This window comes from Emydura macquarii, unplaced genomic scaffold (genome assembly GCF_026122565.2).
Source record: "Emydura macquarii macquarii isolate MOO-44397 ecotype Brisbane River unplaced genomic scaffold, CSIRO-AGI_Emac_v2 contig_383, whole genome shotgun sequence".
Taxonomy (NCBI): domain Eukaryota; kingdom Metazoa; phylum Chordata; order Testudines; family Chelidae; genus Emydura; species Emydura macquarii.
Genome location: NW_027130520.1, coordinates 640451 through 659980, shown reverse-complemented (window position 1 = coordinate 659980; position 19530 = coordinate 640451). Strand labels below are relative to the sequence as shown.

Below are 19530 nucleotides of genomic sequence, written 5' to 3'. Positions count from 1 at the left end.
GACATGAAGCACTTCCTTTGTATAATGGTCCTGTATGACAAGTAAATATACACATGATGTTTATATGTTCATGTGTGTTGTGCATACAACATTATCTTATTGGCAAAATAATTTGATAGATATAGGCACCCGAATAGATTTTATTTTCAGTAGGTCAGTCTCACTCAATCAATCATCAAGCTTTTATTTGTAAATATTAGTTTAAACCGAAGCATCATGCAGAAACGAAGGTTGAACATTCTCCCTCCCAACTCTCATTCACTGACCTCAGTAATGTTATTTGCATAAATTGCAAAATATTGTATCAAATGGTAAAGTTAATTTGCCAGCCAGGGCAGTCATGTGCTGTTTGACTTCCTGCTCAGGAGACAATCTAGAATGCACAGTCATTTTAAAACTAAAGGTTCTTACTATATAGTTGATTGTGTGCCTTGAGCAGTTCTTGATGAAAAGTAACAGTTAATCGCAACTGTAACTGGGCAGACCTTAATCTTAATAAAAAAGGAGTCCAAATGCAAAACATTCTTCATTATGAACATCTACGGTTACAAAAACCTCATTCTCTGAAACGGGTCTCTCCTCCACACACACATATCTTTTCCCTACACTGAGGTGTACATAAGGGCAGCTACAGTATCTGACTTTTCATCATTGTTAGAGGTTATCATTCAACGCTTGACATTCAAGAACAAATTTTGAGTGTGCCTTCAAAAATGCATCCATAGTTTGATTTGTGCATACAAAAACGTGTGCTTGCATGCAAATGTGTACTTGGAGATGAAAATCTGGTTGTTGGATTTGAGTAATTGCAGCCAAATGTAAAATATGCATTCTTGGAGAGCACTCGAAAAGTGTTGCTATGCATGGGAGTTTACCAGCACGGATCACATTGACAGCAATTAAATGTATAGTGACCTTTAGCACTAACGGGGTCACATCTCAGTCCCATCCTACTTCTTATGATTTCTCTTTCTAGAACATAGTGTACACTAATTTTAACTGTTTACTTCCTTGATCAAAAATACCATTCTAACAGATGTCCTATGGTACCTGGCCAAAGATCCTCTCCCTTTCGCTATGAAAGGGGTGACTGGGGCTTCTTTTCAACCCTGCAATTACAGTGGACACTGGCAGTTGTGTATGGAGTCTCTGGAAAGCCTATCTTCACTCCCAGCAACAAACTCTTGCAAAACCCACCTCTTCATTTCCTGTTGCTAACAGTCACAGCACTTGAAACTAGAGACTCCTCTTATTCTTTCCCCAGTGGGTGCTGGCAACTCTCTCTCTCTCTGCAGGAGCCCTCTGCTCATTCCAAGGAGAGGGTTATGGAGGTGAACTCCAGTCCCCTTAAGACGCAGCAATTAATAAAACGGATCTGAGCACTCTAGTTATTTTTGCTAGAAGGAGGTGAATCACTTCACAAAATCAGATCAAATTTACATTCTTGTCAGGCTGATTTAACATGCATTTAATTTTGTTATGATTTTTATTACAATGAAGTCATAATTACATTGCAGCATGTATAAATTGCTAAGGAAGAGGTCCATTGAAGCACAATGCTTCGTTCGCTAGATTGCCTAATCTTACATTGTTTTGTGCATTTTGCAGTTTTACAAAGGTTAGCAAATACACAGTACAAGTAAATTTTCATTGCATTGGCCATTTAATACAGAATTTGCAAAAAATTTGAAAGTCAAACCAGTTTAAAGTAATTGAATTTTTTGCATTTTAATACCCAACCAGCCCAGCGCAAAATTAATTGCATGGGTGGTCACTGCTGTCTTTCTAAGGGGTTTGCATGATGGAATCTGATTATAGTGGAACCTGATTTTAGTACAGGTTCTCAAACTTTGTCATAGTGAGCCACCCAAGATAAGGAAAAACAAGAACAATAGTAACAAAAAAAACCCAAAACAATTGTTCCTGCCCATAGTTTACTAAGACAACACGCAAGAACTGAAAATCCTATACTTTTCATGAAAATGAGTAATAAAGTAGAGGAGCTATGATCAATCTGAAATGTACAACAGTTACACACACCTGGGGGACCTCCCTTTCCCTTTTACTTCTCGGAAATGGGAAAGACCGTTCCCTCAACAGCTTCCCCTGTTCATGCTGCTGTACACCTCCCATGCACAGACCCAGGGGACTGTAAGCAGCTCTTCCATTGGGAACTACCCTAGGGTTGCCAATGTTGGTTGGACATATTCCTGGAGGTTTCATCATATAACATTATCTTTAATTAAATATTAATCTTTAATTCCTGGAGAGTCCAGGACAATCGTGGAGGGTTGGCAACCCTACACTACCTACTGTCCAGCTCTATCCTAGATGCCATCCTGCCCTCATCCCTTCCCTGGGCCTTAATATCTACTCAGCCTGTTCACTGCAATGGGCTCAATCCCCTGCACTGCTCTCCCTCCCTCCCCAGGAGCCATCCTTGTCCCTTGCCAGCTCCCTCTCCAGCAGGCTGTTCTTGCCTGCCTGAGACTCTGACCCGTGTCCTACTCCATATAAGCAGTGCAGAAGAGAGAGTGCAGTTGGCTGGAGAGGATGGATGTACATTCTCCTAGGTCCCTGCCCTTCACCCCCATACTTAGCTCACCTCTGTGTCTCCCCTTTGCCAGTCAGGAGAATAGACGGCGCAGGCAACTGCTGCCACTGAGCCACTTCCTTGCTGAGCTCCTGCTCTGCACAGGCAGGGAGCAGACTAGCCTGCCAGCCTCTCTCTGCAGGAGCCAGCAAAACATGTATCATGCCTTTGATGCGGGCAGCCAAAACTGCTGTCCAGTCCTAGCAGCTGAGGCAACCAATAGTGACATCTAGCATCAGCTGCAACATCAGCTATCGATCAGCCAGAAACCCTGAGCTGTCAGGGGGAAAAAGTGTAAATGGCACCTTACTTGGCACATGTGTCTCACAATCTGAGAACTAGAGTGAAGTGAAGCTTCATTACCAGAGGAGTTGAAAATCCATTTAAGCAATTTCCCTCCACTTAGCTGTTCACACAGTTTAACTGGAAATTAGTTCACTGTGGGTCCCACTATACTACACAAGTTCTCACTTTCACAAAACCCAGAAAGGCTAGGTTAATCAAGAGACAATTGTTGTTGTGATAAGCTTGGTGCTATAACAGTAGAGCAAGAAAGTCATTCTTCATTGGCAGTATGGTCTCTGGGCAGAATGGAAACAACTTACCTCTGTTTTTTCCTGTGGATGTTTACAGTCATTCACAGTTAGGTTAATATGTATTAGCTGGTGGTGTGGTTGGGGGTGGTCTGCATATGCTTTACTTTGAGATATTTGATTATAGACTCTAATTTATTTTGTTTCTTTATGGCTAACTTTATGGCCCAACACTAACTCTTCTAAATGACCTCACTATGAAATCAACAGCTTTAAAAGGAATGGAGTGGGAACAGTTGAAGACTGCCTTAAGACTGTGGCCTAACCAATCTTTTCTTAAGATCAACAGCACGCACAGGATCTTTGATCAAAGCTGTTGTGAGGGCACAAAAATGTAATTTCTTCTTGGAGTAGTGTCCTTATGGGCGCCCTGCTGCAGGTGCATGTATACCCCATGCACATTTGATCAAGATTTTAGATAGTAATGCTCATGCCATTTGGCTCTCATAGTCTTAAACATTGCCTTTATTCCTGGTAACTGGTAATTGACACTCCCAATCTGTCAATTGCCTTGGGGAGTCTCACATCCCCCAAAAAGTTAAATTTTTCCCTGTCCTTAAAATCAAGAGCCAGAAAGAACCAGGAGGATAAATTGTACCTCCCTTTGCAGGTCAGGCTTCTGCCCCAGGCCATGAGTCAAATGTCCTTATCCCAGTTTAGGATCTCAGCTTGGTGCTTAAGGGCCTTATGAAACCTCCCTTTGAACCAATGACGAGCTGTTCCCTTCTTTACTTATCTATGAACATGGCCTTCCTAGTAGACATTTCTTCTGGTGAAAGAGTTGGGGAGATAGGGCTCTGATGGCATATCCTCCCTTCATTGTATTTTTCAAGGACAAGGTCACATTGTGACCACATCCCAAATTCTAACAGAAGATGTCCTTTGATTTCCACATTAACCAGCCATTGACTCAGCTTCATGATGCTGTGCTTGGTTCTACTGTACTATCTTTAGTTTTGGACTTGACTCCGAAGCCTCCGCCTCCTTGGAGGGTACTGCTTGGCAGTCACCTGAAGTGGAGTACCCATAAGGACACTATTCAAAGAAAAAGGAGAGGTTACTCATCTTGTGCAGTAACTGTAATTTTCAATATGTGTATCCCTGTGCATGCTCCACTACCTGCCCTCCTTCCCCTCTGCTTTGGAGTTCTTTGCTATGGAGCTTTGCAGTAGAGAAGGAATTGAGGGTGACTCACCTACACAGCTCTATATAGTCACAGTGCAGTATATGAGGTGGAGAAGAGTGCGTGCAATGCATTGTTACCTAAAATCTCCAATTGAAGGCACATGGGGCACATGCACACCCAAAGGGGTGCTCCCATAGAGACACATCTCAAAGAACTACAGATACTGCACAAACTAAGTAACCTCTCCTTTTCCCTCCTCTCTCTCTCTCTCTCTCTCTCTCTCATCACCAAGAATGATTCTTTCCTCACACTCCATATGTGTCTGTGAAACCTGCTATGATCATATTGTTTAATTCCCTGATGGGAACTCAGCTTGGCATTACTGAAAGCAAAGATTCAGTATGCTAAGACATATAGCCTGAGGGCCATGTTCTGCCCTTTGGAGGAATACATTTCTTAAGTTGCGGATTTCCCCAGATCTCTGCCTGCTACAGCTAGGACAGTACATCTCCACCAGTGTATGGTTTTTTCCCATCAAATTGAACTTGACTAAGAATGGTGATTTCTTTTGCTTTTATCAAAAACGAAAATTGGTTGGCCCCTTGCTTAACATATAAGTACATTACGGTCACTACTGTACCCACATGTTCAAAGCCTGATCTCAGGGAATATTGCTTTCATTTTTATGTTTATAAGGAGTATTTTTTATGTTCTGTAAGGAGGTTATTCTGCTTGTGTTTCTTAGGCTATGACAGAGATGTTTATAGCAAATAAATGTATCCGTATACGTTCTGATTAATTAAACTGCTTTATGAAATGTTGCCCCACCCCCACCCCCAAAGTCATGGAGCACAAGCAGCATTCTTAAAAAGCTGGGCGTATCTGTTCAAATTGTGATGGAAAGTTCTTGTGCTTTATTTTTCAGAACCAAAGAAAATGGCTTTGACAGAGAGCCTTTGCACTCAGAGCATCCAAGCAAGCGGCCCTGCACTATTAGCCCAGGCCAGCGGTACAGTCCAAATAATGGCTTATCTTATCAGCCCAATGGTCTGCCTCACCCCACCCCACCTCCACCTCAGCATTATCGTTTGGATGATATGGCCATTGCCCACCACTACAGGGACTCATACAGACACCCTAACCACAGGGACCTCAGGGACAGAAATAGACCTATGGGTAAGGAACGATGAGAAACTTTGTGCCATCTGTTTTGTTCTTTGAGTTTAGTTTTTTTTCTTTCGTTCTTTTCTTGACTATAATTAAACTCTGTACTCCAATGATAATTTTTTTCCTGCTTGAGAACTATATTGCCCTCTTTCTCACACTGCCCTCTGCTGGTAGGTCTATGTAGTTAACGTTTGTAATAGCTTTACTGATATTGGCCTAGATTGAGACTTTAACTACAAATCCACACAGTAGAGTAAAGATGAGTAAGAACTACCCCTTTTATACCTTCGTGGACAACATGGACTCTGGAGCAGATGGGCAGGGGAATAGGTGGAATCTTATCTTTCCTTGTATCCCACACATGTGGCAGCCAACTGAGTTAGCAGACAGGGTGTCTTAATTTGCTGCTGATATAAACCAGAAATAAATAACTATCCTATGGAGCAAGGGGGTAACAGAAGGATTGCTCCCCAGAGTAATGTCTATGAGGCACAATGCCCACTAGGACCATTCCTACCTGTGATGTAGCTCTCACACCAAATCCTGGTCAGGGCTGTCCCTAAAGCACTCTCCAGTTCACCGTGATTTTGTTGTGCTTGGATTTGTATGTCTTACTTTAAACCAAAACGTATACAGAAGTGCTTTTTTATTCACAATTTGTTTAAAAGAATAAAGAAGCAGAATTTATAGACACCTTAAGGATGGTGGAGGAGTAAAAGGACTCTCAATTTAGTACATGTCCCATTGGCTAAAATGTCTGAATCTGAACTGTGGAAAATACATTGGGACCTGTGAAGAACCAAATAAGGTAGCATTGGTTGTCAACTCACTGCATAATTGGAACTTGCTCTTTACTCAGAGTAAACCTTTACTTAGAATTTTCTATAGTTATTTAAGTGTGTGTGAAGAGATGAACCTTTAATGATTCTATATTGACATTGTAGTAATTATTGCATTTAGTCAACTTAAATTTGGCCTGTGCATACTATTTATATTTTTTCAGTCCTCCGTGTTAAGTAAGTATTATATAACAAGGCAATATTTAACCATTTAACTTTTTTTTGCAATATTAATGGCTTGGGAGTTTCATATAGCAAATAATGCATTGTGTCAGTTTTTGAGTTTTTTTTCTTTCTACTAGACCACAGACAGAGGTTGTTGTTTTTTTCTTTAATTTAAAAAAGAATGGTAATAAACAATCCTATAGAGAACTTGGAACAAAGCGTCTAAGCATCAGTTTATTTCTTGCTGGTTCTCAATAATATTAAGCCTATCATCAGCAAAGATTTATTCTGTTAATGTGTTTGACAGCTTAAGATTTTCATTTTTTAAATTTATGTTGCTAGCATAAGAATTTCTTAATGTTAGAATTTGGGTCACTTGCTCAGTTTCTGAGATAAAACTTCCATCCTTCCCTATGCCTTTCATGTTGAGACTAATTTTTAAATTTTAATACACTGATCCAAAACCTATCCTGCATAACAAGAAAAAAATTCAACAGCAAATCACACATTTTAAAGTGTATATGAAAATAAAGTAATAGAAACAAAGAGTAGAACAAAAACTTATAATGATTTTCACATTGTAATATCTTGTTAGATATGCCTATGACCAAGAAATGTCTACAGGTTTACCTTTGCACCAGAAAATGATGGTAGTAATTTCTATATTTATTGTAACATTTATTGAGACACCCATGATCATTTTGGTGCCTAATCTTACAAGTGGTCTGTGCAGAGAATTAAGGCCATCAGGAGTTTGTAAATGGAAAACTTTGCAACATCAGAACTTGGATGCCGTGAAATGTTGTATATAGGTCTGTTGGTTCTCTATCTTCGTTTACTAATTGTTTTTCATTATGGAAGGGAAATTTTTGTTTATCCGAGGTGCTGGGCATACTATAAAAATTAAAGATTCCTAGTCCTCTGCTTACATCTGTGCTTAAATATCACTGGAAAGACTTGATAAACTTGAAATGGTACATGGGCTTATGTAGTATGTTTCTATATGCATAAACCCCTTCACAAAAAAATTGTATGGTTTTATGTAGTGAAAGAGCATTGTAAATACCGAGACGCAATAGGTAATGAAAGAATACGAGATCTTTTCTAGGTGAATCCTTTAATGTAAATATCTTTTCCACTTTTGACAGGGTTGCATGGCACACGACAAGAAGAAATGATTGATCACAGGCTAACAGACAGAGAATGGGCAGAAGAATGGAAACACCTTGACCATGTAAAAAATTAATTAGTGTGTGTGTATAAATGTCTGAATGGACTCAGCATGACTTTAGAAAGTAACAGTTACAATATTATGTATTGGCATTATATATTTTAGTTTATTAATTTTTCTTTAATTTTACATATTGTAGAACAAGTTTGAAAATATTGGTGGCTAAATTATAGTGCTCAGTTCCCCATTTGGCTGCTTATTTTGGTGCTCTGGGTCCAAATTAGGGATGTAAAATATCAAATGGTTAAACGGTTATCAGGTAAGTATTAGTCTTACCGTTTACAAATTGCATTAACCGTTTAACCATTTGCTGCATGGGGGGGGGCTGGTTGTGCACGTGGGGGGTGAGTGGGGATGGGATGTTGCAGGGAGGGATGATGGGGGGGGGGACGCGCTCGCGCATGCACAGGCAAGAGCCATGATGGCTTAGGGGTTTGGCGCCACCGGCGGCAGCTGCTGAGCTGCATCCGGGTGAAAGATCTGGGGGGTTGGGCAGGCATTAGGGGGGTCCCGGGGCAGGGCCAGGAGCACAGCAGAGGGTGGATAGGCTCAGGGGTGGGCAGAGCGCAGAGGTGTCTGTATTGCCCCTCCTGCAGGCCAGGAGGCAGTGGCCCCCGCCTCTGGAGGGCCTGCTCTGGTGATCAGAGGGGCCTGGGCACCATGCATTGGCAGGGCTGAGGTGTGGAGGCATAATGGGATCCCCCCATTCACTTCTCGGGCATCCCCTGCTACCCCGGGGCTAAGGATGTAAAATATTTTATCAGCTAAATGTTTAACCAATATAATTTTAATCATTTAAATGGTTGTTTTGTTAATGATATTTTACATCCCCAGTCCAAATACCTGTTTTAGAATCCCAACTGCTGAGATGAGCAGCCAATGGGAAACTAGGTGAAGAGGATTGAACTGTGGCTCCAGTACGCTTCCCACTTCCCCACTTTATCAGTGCCCTGAAAATGGAATTTTTGTTTGCTCTTGCTGTTAATTAGATCTTATAAATGTTGAATGGTTTGTATGTGTATCTAGGTTCTACAGTTAAACAAGAGGGAATTATTGTATTCAAGAGGAATAGTATTTCTTATTTTCATTTAAAAGAACAGAGAGATAATCCTCCTCCCTTGTAACCCTGGCAATTGAAGTAAGAAAATGAATTAAAATTAAGAGAGTTTTCTGTGGGGATACTGCACATCATCCAGTGTTCTTTTGGCTCCTTTCTTCTCCCTTCCCCTACTAATAGCTGTTAAACTGCATAATGGACATGGTGGAAAAAACCAGGCGATCTCTCACTGTACTACGGCGATGTCAAGAAGCTGACCGCGAAGAGCTTAATTACTGGATACGGCGGTACAGTGATGCAGAGGATTTAAAAAAAGGTGGTAGCAGCAGCAGCAGCCATTCCAGACAGCAAAGTCCAGTGAATCCAGATCCAGTCCCATTAGGTACAGTATTTTCTTCAAAAGTTCATTATCAGTCCCACTCTAAATTAACCAAGCCTCAGTTCCTGACTTCTTTCTTTTAATTAAAACAGCTAAAGTTCATGTTTGTTTCTTTGATTTATTTTGTCACTTAATATGGATGAAAAGTTCCTTTTCATGGAAGATTAAGAAGCAAATGAAAATTTAACTTCCTAATAGCCCTGCTTTCATTTTTTTGTGTTAATCACCAGTTTTCCTTCCATTCACAAATTTACATAGGTGGAGGAGCTGGGAGACAGAATGCAAATTTGAATTTGGTGAAGTAATAAGATGAACACTGTTTGAATCCCCACCCTCATCATTTAAACCAAAAGATAGGTACTTCTTGACTGTTACTATTAAAAGACCAAGAGAAATCAAAATGAACTTAATGGAGTGAATTCCACTGTATGTAATAGCACAACTTGGGAAACATCTGTATTTAGCAAACAGACACATCTAACCTGTATTCACATTCAATTTCAGAAAGAAATTTGACAGATTAAAAATTTCCAAATGTACCCAAAAAAACCTTAACACTCCTCCATAGACTCTGGGCTAGATACACAAAGGGACTCTAAACGTTATGACATGCAGCATCCCAACACCTTACTTTTTAGCACCTAGAAAATCATTGGGACTCACAAAGCCTGAGTTAAGTGCTCAGGCTTCCTATACAATGAATGGAGGGAGATGGATGCCTAAGAACAGGATTCAGAAAAGCCTGCACACTAAGTGGGGAGCAGCCTAAGATAGCCAATGAGAGATGCCCAAGAGAGGGGTGTGTCCTAAGCCTCACCTCTCTCAGGGAATTCAGTTCCTGAGTCCGGGCTTGAGGGAGGCACCTGTATCTGCTTGGGATTCTCAGCAGTGAGTCCTCTTCTGAAATCAGGCATCTAAGGTGTTTCTTGAAGGAAGCCTGGAGAGTGTGTTCCTTGATTTCCCACATCCTAGGTGAGTGCTATAACCACTGGTCTATAGAGTCGTTCTCATGCTTGCACTCTCTCTCCCCAGCCCACTCTCTGTCCCAAAGACTCTTTAAATGTTCATCCAAAGTGGAATGGCTTCAACAGGAGAGACTGAGGGAGCCCCACATTAAAATATCTCTTAGCCCCATGGTTAGGACACTCACCTGAGGGGTGGCAGATCCCTGTTCAAATCTTTTCTCATCATCAGACAGAGGGGGAGACTTGAACCAGGTGTCTTCCATATCCCAGGTGAGTACCCTAACTACTGGGCTAAAACTTATGAGGCAGGGTCTTCCTCCTCCCTTCCCTGTGTGGCCCAATCTGATAAGTGGGCGTACAACTTTTCATAGAAAAATATTGGCATTGAGTGAATTTAGGTACCTGCAGTGTTCAGCAGCAGCTAAGCAGAGGTTTTGTGAATATCAGTGGTGCCAGATTCTGGGATTTAGGTGTCTAAAGTGGCAGTTAGGCACCTAGGTCTGTTTGTGTTTAGGGCAAGCTCTTTCTCCATATAGATGAGTGGCAGGACTCTGTCTTTGTCAACAACTGGAAATAACGGAAAACGGCAAAATAATCATATTGCAATGTATGCATTTTTGGAATTCATCAGTACTGGATGATGTGTGGCTGTGATTAGAATCATCACACACTGAGGGGCTATCATGACAAATGTACTACAACACGTCAGGATAGCATCCTATTTATTTTGTGGATATCTGTAATCCACTAATACCAGATTGCCATTTTTTCCTTCTGCTCACCTTTTTGGCTGCTGAGATGAAAGAAGATACCTGGTGGTGCCTCTTTGTCTCTTCCTCTCTGGAGAGCAAGAATATTGTATATAGAGTCAAGCAAAATTTTCACAGCAAATTCATTTGTCAGGGCACCAAAATGTTTTGTGAATTTTTATTGTATTTGGCAAAATGTTTCAGATGAAATAAACAGATGTTTCCCCCAGCATTTTCAAAATTCAGTGTTTCAACATTTTTGTTTCAAAATGATATTTTCAAAATTACATTTATCATTTTGTAAACAAAATGTCTAAATCAGCGGGTTATTTTGGAAGTGTTGTTTCAAATCAACCGAGGCAAAATTGTTTGGTTTTGTGTTTTGGTGAAAAACTTATTTATTTTTTTCAGTTTTCATTCAAAACTGAAAACCAACAAAAGGTAAATGAAGCTAGAAAATATATACTGATAATCCATGCTCATGGTGGTAAACCAGTTCGTTCTTTAGTGCCTCTTGATACCAAGAAATTTGAAGGAGGCTCATTTGAGCCATTGTGGCCTTGGTGTTTGAATTCCTAGAAATGAACTTTAGTTAGCTGAAGGAGGTATCACTGGGAATGGCATCACTGAAGTAGCTAATCAGCATAGTCCCTTTAGACAACTTTCTCAGAAATACTGTTTCAGGTAATGGTTTCTATGAATCATGTTGCGGATCTAAAGAAAGAAGCTGACTAATCCAGAGATTAGTTTGACAGCCAAAATGCCCACTGTGCCTGCGACCCTGAAATAAATCCTTGTTTGGGTGAAACTACTCAGAGGATGGCCTGTAGAGCCCATCTCCAACAAACCTGTAATACAGAACTGTTATCGTTTTGAGTTATGATGGTAATAAGATTTTGCATGTAATTAGCAGGTGAAATAGGGAAGGATGCAGCATCTTCATAATCCTCCAATAAATTGAAACAACAGGTTGATTCTTGACTGTTACAGAATTCTAATAATTACAAGAGTGTAAATCTTTTAAGTAATGTACTTAGTCATAAAACAAAGTTTGCAGTTTCCATGTTAAAAATTAAAAGCAGGGAAATATAGAGGACTAGATGATGTATATGGTGTATCATCATTAATTTGCATACTTGGCATTGGGTTTGCCTGAAAGCAACTGGGTATATTTGTGTAGAAAGCCACATTACATAACATAGCCCTTTTAATTTGATGCCCAAATTACCTCTGTAGTGGTGATGGATACAGATTTAACTGACTGGAGTTGAATCCATTTCACTTAAATATACCCATTTCAGTTAGCTTGATTTAAAAAAATTACTTTGCTAAATTTATGGATCAGTAATTTGTAATGCTTCAGTGATATAGTATTAATTTCAATCACAGGACCCTGACAAGAGATGTTTATATACCTGACACTCAGGGCACCAGATACTTGCTCTTTTTTTTTTTTTAAAAGGAAATACAATAATTACATTATCTTAAATCTAGAAGTATCCTAGTAGACTACAGTTCTCTGGAAGGTTAACAAAATATGAACGTTAAAAGTGTAGTTTAATGGAAACAACATCGGTGACCCCTAAGGCAGTGTTTTGTTTTTTATTTTTGGGGAATGACAGAGAAAGCAAGAGAAAAAATTACTCCAAAATTTTAATTAAGGCCCTTTCAAAATAAATATTGCTTTTTTGTGTGTGGATTCTAAATGTCAATAATTCCCCTTTGTACTTTTTAAAATGAGATAATCCATCCTTTACCAGCTTGTTATCTCCAGTTTCAAAGAAAAAGTGTCATGTGGCCACACTGTTTGTGTCTTTTAAGTGCATAATTGATCATATGTATTCATGCACCTCTGTTGAGGGATTTAAATACTATGTATTCCAAACAGTTTGAGATCTTCTTCCTCCTAACAATAAATAAGTATACTGTAATAGACACAATGGTATAAGTTAACAATGAAGGCTTTGTGAATTATAAATAAGACTTGTAACCTTATTGAATGCAGATGTTTGTATAGATTAGAGGAGGTAGACAAATTTCAAAACGTTCCGAGGTGAAGTTTACCTAAATTTATCTAAACCTCTTTGAGGTAGAAATATTACAAAATAGAATTGGAAATCTCACAAGAGATTTCCAGTATCTCCATGTTTTATGATAGGTCATGCTGAAACCAGAATGTGCCTGGGCATATGAAGTTGCTAAGAACACATACATTAGCTGTATGTTAAATAAAATTTTTAAAATCAAAGCTTTCAAAACTAAATTGTACTTTATCCAAACTGGTTCTTTCAGACCATTCTGTGTTAGTAGTGACATACCCGTTGCCATCCCTGTACAGTGGTCACCACTGAAATCTTTCCATTGCCATTTGCAAATAATTAACATTACTGGGATGGCATGGTATTCCCAGTGAGAATTAGGAGGAATAGTGTGAATACTACAGTACATTTATTGCTGGAAATGGCAAAATTGTAAAGATTTAATGGCAGCCACTGTGACTATTAAATAATGCATTTAATTCACGAGCTGGAATGGAGGCTTGGGCTTTATTGTAACATTATAAGTGATATGCTGGTGCATAGAACTGGAGCTGTTGAATTATTGTTTAGTTTGTAATTGTGATCTCCTATTGTAACTTCCAAGGCATGGATAATCTTTATCCATGCTTTATACTGTTCCATGTTGGTGCTTGTCAAAATAATAATTGATTGGTGACAAAAAAAAAGAAGAAATATACCCTGCTATTGCCTGCTGTAGGAAATTCACTTTTTTGGCTCAGTTAGTAATTTAGTTCTTGTGTTTTTGTACCAGAATGTTACTAATTCTGTTCCCCATGACCAAGACTTTATACTTTAAGGATCATTATGATAGACATTTTAAAGAATGATGCTAGCTCAAAACTATGTTTAAGTAAACTTGAAGATGATGCAAGCCAATAAGCCTGGAAAATAGGAGTCTGATTCACCACTACATTTCTCCAGTTTTACACCAGTGTAACTCCATTATCTTTACACTGGAATGACAGTTTTGAATTGGAACCCTTGCAGCTCAGGCTGAATTCCAGTGTCTAATCTTTATGGCATATCTCTCCATCCATATCAGTTGTATGTAACCACTGAAATGTGAAGCTCTCTTCAGTACTACTTGTGATGCTCACTACACTTTGCCAGCATGGATTATGAAGAATGTATCCATTAGATGACTCTGTTTCCTCACCTACATTACAATCAGGGTTATATCTACTAGAGAATGTTGTAAATCACTATATTCTTAAGAAGTGGGGTTGTTGGGATTTATTCTTGTTTGTTTTTATGGAGACTTGTTGGCAATCTCCTGCTAGCTGTGGCATTTTATTCTTAGGGTCAGAATGAAGCAAAACACGTATGTAAAAATAATCCATATTTCAGACATTGTCAATAACTAGTTGCTGTAAAACATTTATCCTTTTGATGCTTTGTGGGTCATAGCTTCATCATGACCACAGCCTCACTCTGAACACTGCAGAAGGAAGGGCATACTTAGTGCCTCCATGCACTGCTGTCTTGAGCCAAATAAGATCAGATAGGCCCTTTAAAGGCAATGGGTTCATCCTTTCATTATTTTGATTATAGCTCTTTCGGTATTTATTATACAATGGTAAGGGTATCCATTCTGTTGTAAATTCAATCTGTTTTCCATTTCTTCTTTCTAAAATGGATTGTCCTTTTTCATCATCTGGAAGATACCTTTTACCTTGGTTTGATCTTCCTACCCATTTTTTGTTTTCTTATCATTATGTGATATCAGGCATATATCTCTTCTTTCTTTCTTAATTTGCCCAGCTTTTAGTTTGTGTTAGTTTACTGAGCTTCCATATTTGTTTCAGCTGTTTAAAAATATCTTCATGTATTCCTCTTTCAACACTGCTTCTGTTTCTGTACAGTCAAAAGTCTCTAATGGCCTACAAAATGCTAGTGGTATTTGCTGAACTTCAGAACCTGGTTAACTGACTGTCAGTGATTTTTGAACTGTTTCTGATGTCATGGTTGATTAAACTCCTGAAGTGAATACACCAGTGCTTATAAGAAAACTTGACATCAGGCTGACAATAGACTGAGTTCTTGAGGTTATTTCCATTCTTATGAAAGAGAACATCCAAGCTGCAACATAAGCTATCTCCCTTTTCTTCACGTATTTTACAAAGAAATGTAAGTTGCAGCCATCCCTACCATCCAGTAGAGTGTCAATCAAAACTCGTTCTTGTTTTTGTATCTTTGCCCCATCAGTGTTTTTGTGAGTCAATCCAGCTTCTCCTTTGGCTTCTTGGGTGTCCAGTGTTTTTTCTCCTCAAAGAGATAAAATTGAAGGACATTACTGTAAGGACTCTTCAGCTCTCATAATGTCCTTTACTTTACCTCATTTGCATCGCTCACAGCTACTTATTACAGTGGTGTCATTTTCTGAGGAGTACAAACGTCCACGTAGAACAGCAACAAACACTTTCAAACATTAGTTGACTTCATTGTTGTCTAAATTCACCATTGTGAACTCATCGTGCTCTCACCATTCATCATAATAACATTATTACCTTGTACCAACTAACAAATGCTATATTGTTTCTGTCATTTCAATCCTTTCCCACCTTAAATTTATTTGATAGTTTCACTCTCTTTGCTTGTTAGGCAGTTTTTTGTATGACTTCTGTTTTCTGCAGTTCTTCTGTCAATGCATTCTTTTTCTTTGTGACTTTTTTTCAATTTGATTTATATCTAATATTTTAGGTCTGGGGTATTGAGTTTTTGTGGATAGTTTTTTGTGGGGTATATTTGGGGGTTTTTGCCACATTTTCAAGGCCCCTAAGTTCTTTGTTTTGTTTTGTTTTTAATGAGCTAATCTCTCGAGGCTTCGTCTAATGTCCCTTTTCTACTTCCTTTAGTTAATTCCTGTATTTTAGTTCCATGTAGAAGTGTGTCTTGCTTTTCATGGAACTGTCAGGACTGACTTCACCACATCTACATTCATTATTTTTTGTCTTACTTGGGAATGTGTTTCTTATTAGATTCATAAGTGCTCCTCTTTTTTTTTCTTTCTTGTGTCCCATTCCAAACTGTGGAAGTCTCTCTCACAAGTTCTTGATTTAATTCTTCTTACAGCAAATTTCCTTCTTTATGTAAGTGACTTGTGGTTTGAATATGAGCTTGATTGATTTTTGTATTTGGAAATTTTAACAATTAGCTGGCAACCTGGTCAGTGATGTCATTGAATTCCATTTCCTGAAAGTCTTGTGTATGTAAAAGCTTAACACCACATTCCTCTTTCATTTGTGTTATTATTAATGATTCGGTAGTGTTCAAAGGGGCCAGTCAGTCATGTAGCACTGTTGCACTAGCTTCTCTATGAATACGTGGTCCCTGGCTCAAATAGCTGACAAACCAATTTAATACAAAAAAGAAGTGTGTGAGACAAACAAAGGGAAAGTGGACAGAAGAGAAGACTCATTTTGTGGTTTTAGGATCCATTGGGTCTTTATTTTGCTTCCCAGATACCTTTGCTTTTTCTGATAATATCGCACAACTGTTGTTTAGTTCTGTTCGTACCAGTCAGGATCAGGGCTGAAGTTTTTAAATTAAAGTATCATGGTGATGGGAGCTGGTTGAAAAGATAATATTTAATTTTTATAGAAACTTTCACTAAAATTTCATCTTTTTTGTCAAAATCTTGAAATGTTCCATCCAGCTGTAATTGGTGACATTTTGTTCGCACACTTTCCTTAGCGATGAACAGAATTGTAAGGGGGATTCTACTATCTGCTGTACACAAAGCAGTTAAACCTGCCAGAGTCCATAGATGTGTTCTCTTTCCCTGTTATACATCACTATGGTATTGTATGCAAACTGCAACACCGTCACCTGGATGCCTAAAATCAGACTTATAACTTCGATTGTTATTAGCTGCAGAATGTTGGCGAGAGTTGAACAATGCAGTAGTAATATCAGCAATGTTCAATATAGTCTGTTTTTAATGCAGTTTTAAAAAAGAACTAATAGACAATTATCATGTAAATAGTACTGAATGTACTTATGTGCAAGTTAAAAACAAAAAACAAAACAACCCCTCTAGACCCTAATGGCTCAACAATCAAGTCAATAAATGCCTATTTGTAAAATTAAAGAGAACATATTTTTCACTCAAAAGACTTCCTCTGGAACCGTATATTATACTAATAACTGTAAGCCATATTGGTATATGTAGTAAAAATCTGTGTCAGAAGAACTATTCATGCGCACTTACTGGTTTTCAAAATCAAGTATCAGATTTTTTCTTTCTTTCTTTTTTTTTTTTTTTTTTACTTTTACGAGTACCTTTTAAAAATGCTTCTACTTTGTTATAGACTAGTTGTTTGCTAAACTTAATTACCCTAAGTCCAAGTATTGACGTTTTGGTTATGCAGGCAACAGAAAACATCTTAAACGCCTTTTCTTTTTGTTTTTACTTCTTATTTTTAAATATTCCTATATTGAAAAATAGTTTAAAGGAAGGTTTTGGGGTTGTTTATTAAAGTTTGTTTAAAAAGACAGCATTCTCCTTTGCTTTGTATATTAAATTTCAGGCCAGAGTGATTTTTTGCAGCCAGGTTTATGCAGGGCCTCATCCAAAGCATTTTGAAGTATATGGAAAGGCTTCTGTTGATTTCAGTGGACCTAGAATCAAGCCCATAAGACAAACTATTAAAGAAAGGAGCCTATAAAATATGGCCAGACTTTCAATGGTAGAGTTGAAAGTCAGGCCACTTTTTTAGGCATTTAGAAACCTAACTTTTAGCTCCTATTTTTGAAAATTTTGCAGATAGATCCTATAATGCTTGTTGAGATTTAGAAAAGTGTAGTTTTGGACATACGGAAATGCTCCTTTCTTTATCTGTGACAGGCTTATTTGATCCCCAGTATCACCTCTTGGCTTTTTTCCCTCTCAGCAGTAACCATTCTCTTTTTCACAGAAGTGCCACATTATTCTTTTCATAAGCATGGTTACAAAGGAAGAAAAATGTCAATCCTTCAGTAGGGTTTACAAAACCAGCCTTAAGAGGCTGGAAACTGTCAGACGTATTTGGCTTTAAACATTGTAAAATAAAAATAAAGTGAAATAATATCAGCTCAGCTTGAGATGAGACATTAGAGTCCCAAACATTTATCTGGTCTAAGTGACATTTATGAGCTATGGCCATAGTGTCCTCTTTATTTTATGTAAAGATGATATACACATGCTTTTGTCTGACTACCATGCGAAGGGAAAGGGCATTTCTCTAGGCTTTGTTTAACGACTAAGCATTGCTTACAGTACTCTTTATTTTTCCCCACCCTATCCCACTCCTTCTTGTAGAATCACATCGGGAATTCCTTCATAGGCCTGCTTCTGGATATGTGCCAGAGGAGATCTGGAAGAAAGCTGGTAAGAATTGTTTAAAAACATGAGCTTAGCATTCTGGCAGCTGTGTGCAGTTGTTAATGCACTGATGTGTGGAATGAAAAGAAAGGGCTTACTAGTAACAAAAAGAAATTTTATTTAATAATCGTAAACTGGAACTGATCAGAACATGAAATAATCTTTATTATAAAAACATCTGCCACTACAGTTTAGAGGCTGTCAATATTTCCATTAAATAACCCCATTTTCAGGGGGTTATAATGGCTTTGGGCTGAAACTTGATATACAAAAGTTTCTGTCTGTGAGCAGTTTAAAAAAAATAAAGTTTGACAATTTTTTAAGTTTGAAGATTTTCATGCCATTAACCTACAAGGAAAAAAAAAAACATAAATGTGTAATTTAAAAAAAAATAGAAGTATACAGAGTTGGGATTGTAATGTGAAAAAAAAACAGTGTGTAATATTTCCTGGCTATTAATCAACAGTAAGATTTATGCTCTTAAACATGGTGTTTTCAGAGAAGGGCACAATATTGCATCTTCACGACTGCACTCATACTTGTTGCACCAGCATTTGCACACACTAAGTCCCTGATGTTGTGATCTGATCTGTGTTGGCAGAGTTGGACAGAACTCTGTGAACTCCATAAAGTTCTGCATGAGCAAAGGGGCTCATTGGAAGGGATCCTATTGCAGTCGTGGGATGAAATCTTGCTTTCTTTAAGTCAACAGGAATTTTGCCATTGACTTCGAAGGGGCTAAGGTTTCATCCTTAGGGTGTGAGCCCACCTCCCAGTTTGTGTGCACTCTTGCTTGATTTTTGTATGTGCAAATGTCTGCTTGACTGTGCAAATGCTAGGGTGCAGAGGCACATTTATATCCCATTGCTACTGCCTTTGACGATGTGACCCATAATATTAATGATTAAATAGCAAAGATACAGCAGTTTTAGGATTTTCTACTTTGTTTGTCCTGTAACTGCTTTTCATGAGGATTTTTATTTATTTATTATGGAACAATAATACACAATGTTATGAAGGCATATTTATGCAATAGACATACAATCATGTCAGGTAATATACTGTGGATTCATATTTTGGAATACATGTTTGTCAATATGTATTCCAGGCATATTTTAAGTAGCTGTCACAGTTTATGCTATAAATAACACAACTCATTCAATCTACAATTTTTTTCCTATGTCCAAAGAAAACTTAGCCCTCAACTTTGATGTTGTGGTGTGTCAGTGGCATGTTTGTTTTCT

General features: G+C 38.4%; 1 protein-coding gene across 2 annotated transcripts in view; it reads left to right on the top strand.

Moving 5' to 3' along the window:
• The window catches only part of RUNX1T1 (RUNX1 partner transcriptional co-repressor 1), a 134338-nt gene that overhangs the window by 89238 nt on the left and 25570 nt on the right, over window positions 1-19530 (top strand). For both annotated transcript variants that reach the window (XM_067536356.1, XM_067536364.1), the window contains exons 7-10: window positions 5238-5488; window positions 7632-7717; window positions 8952-9153; window positions 18224-18292. In XM_067536356.1, coding sequence (XP_067392457.1) covers window positions 5238-5488; window positions 7632-7717; window positions 8952-9153; window positions 18224-18292 — 608 coding nt within the window. The remainder of the gene's footprint in view (window positions 1-5237; window positions 5489-7631; window positions 7718-8951; window positions 9154-18223; window positions 18293-19530) is intronic.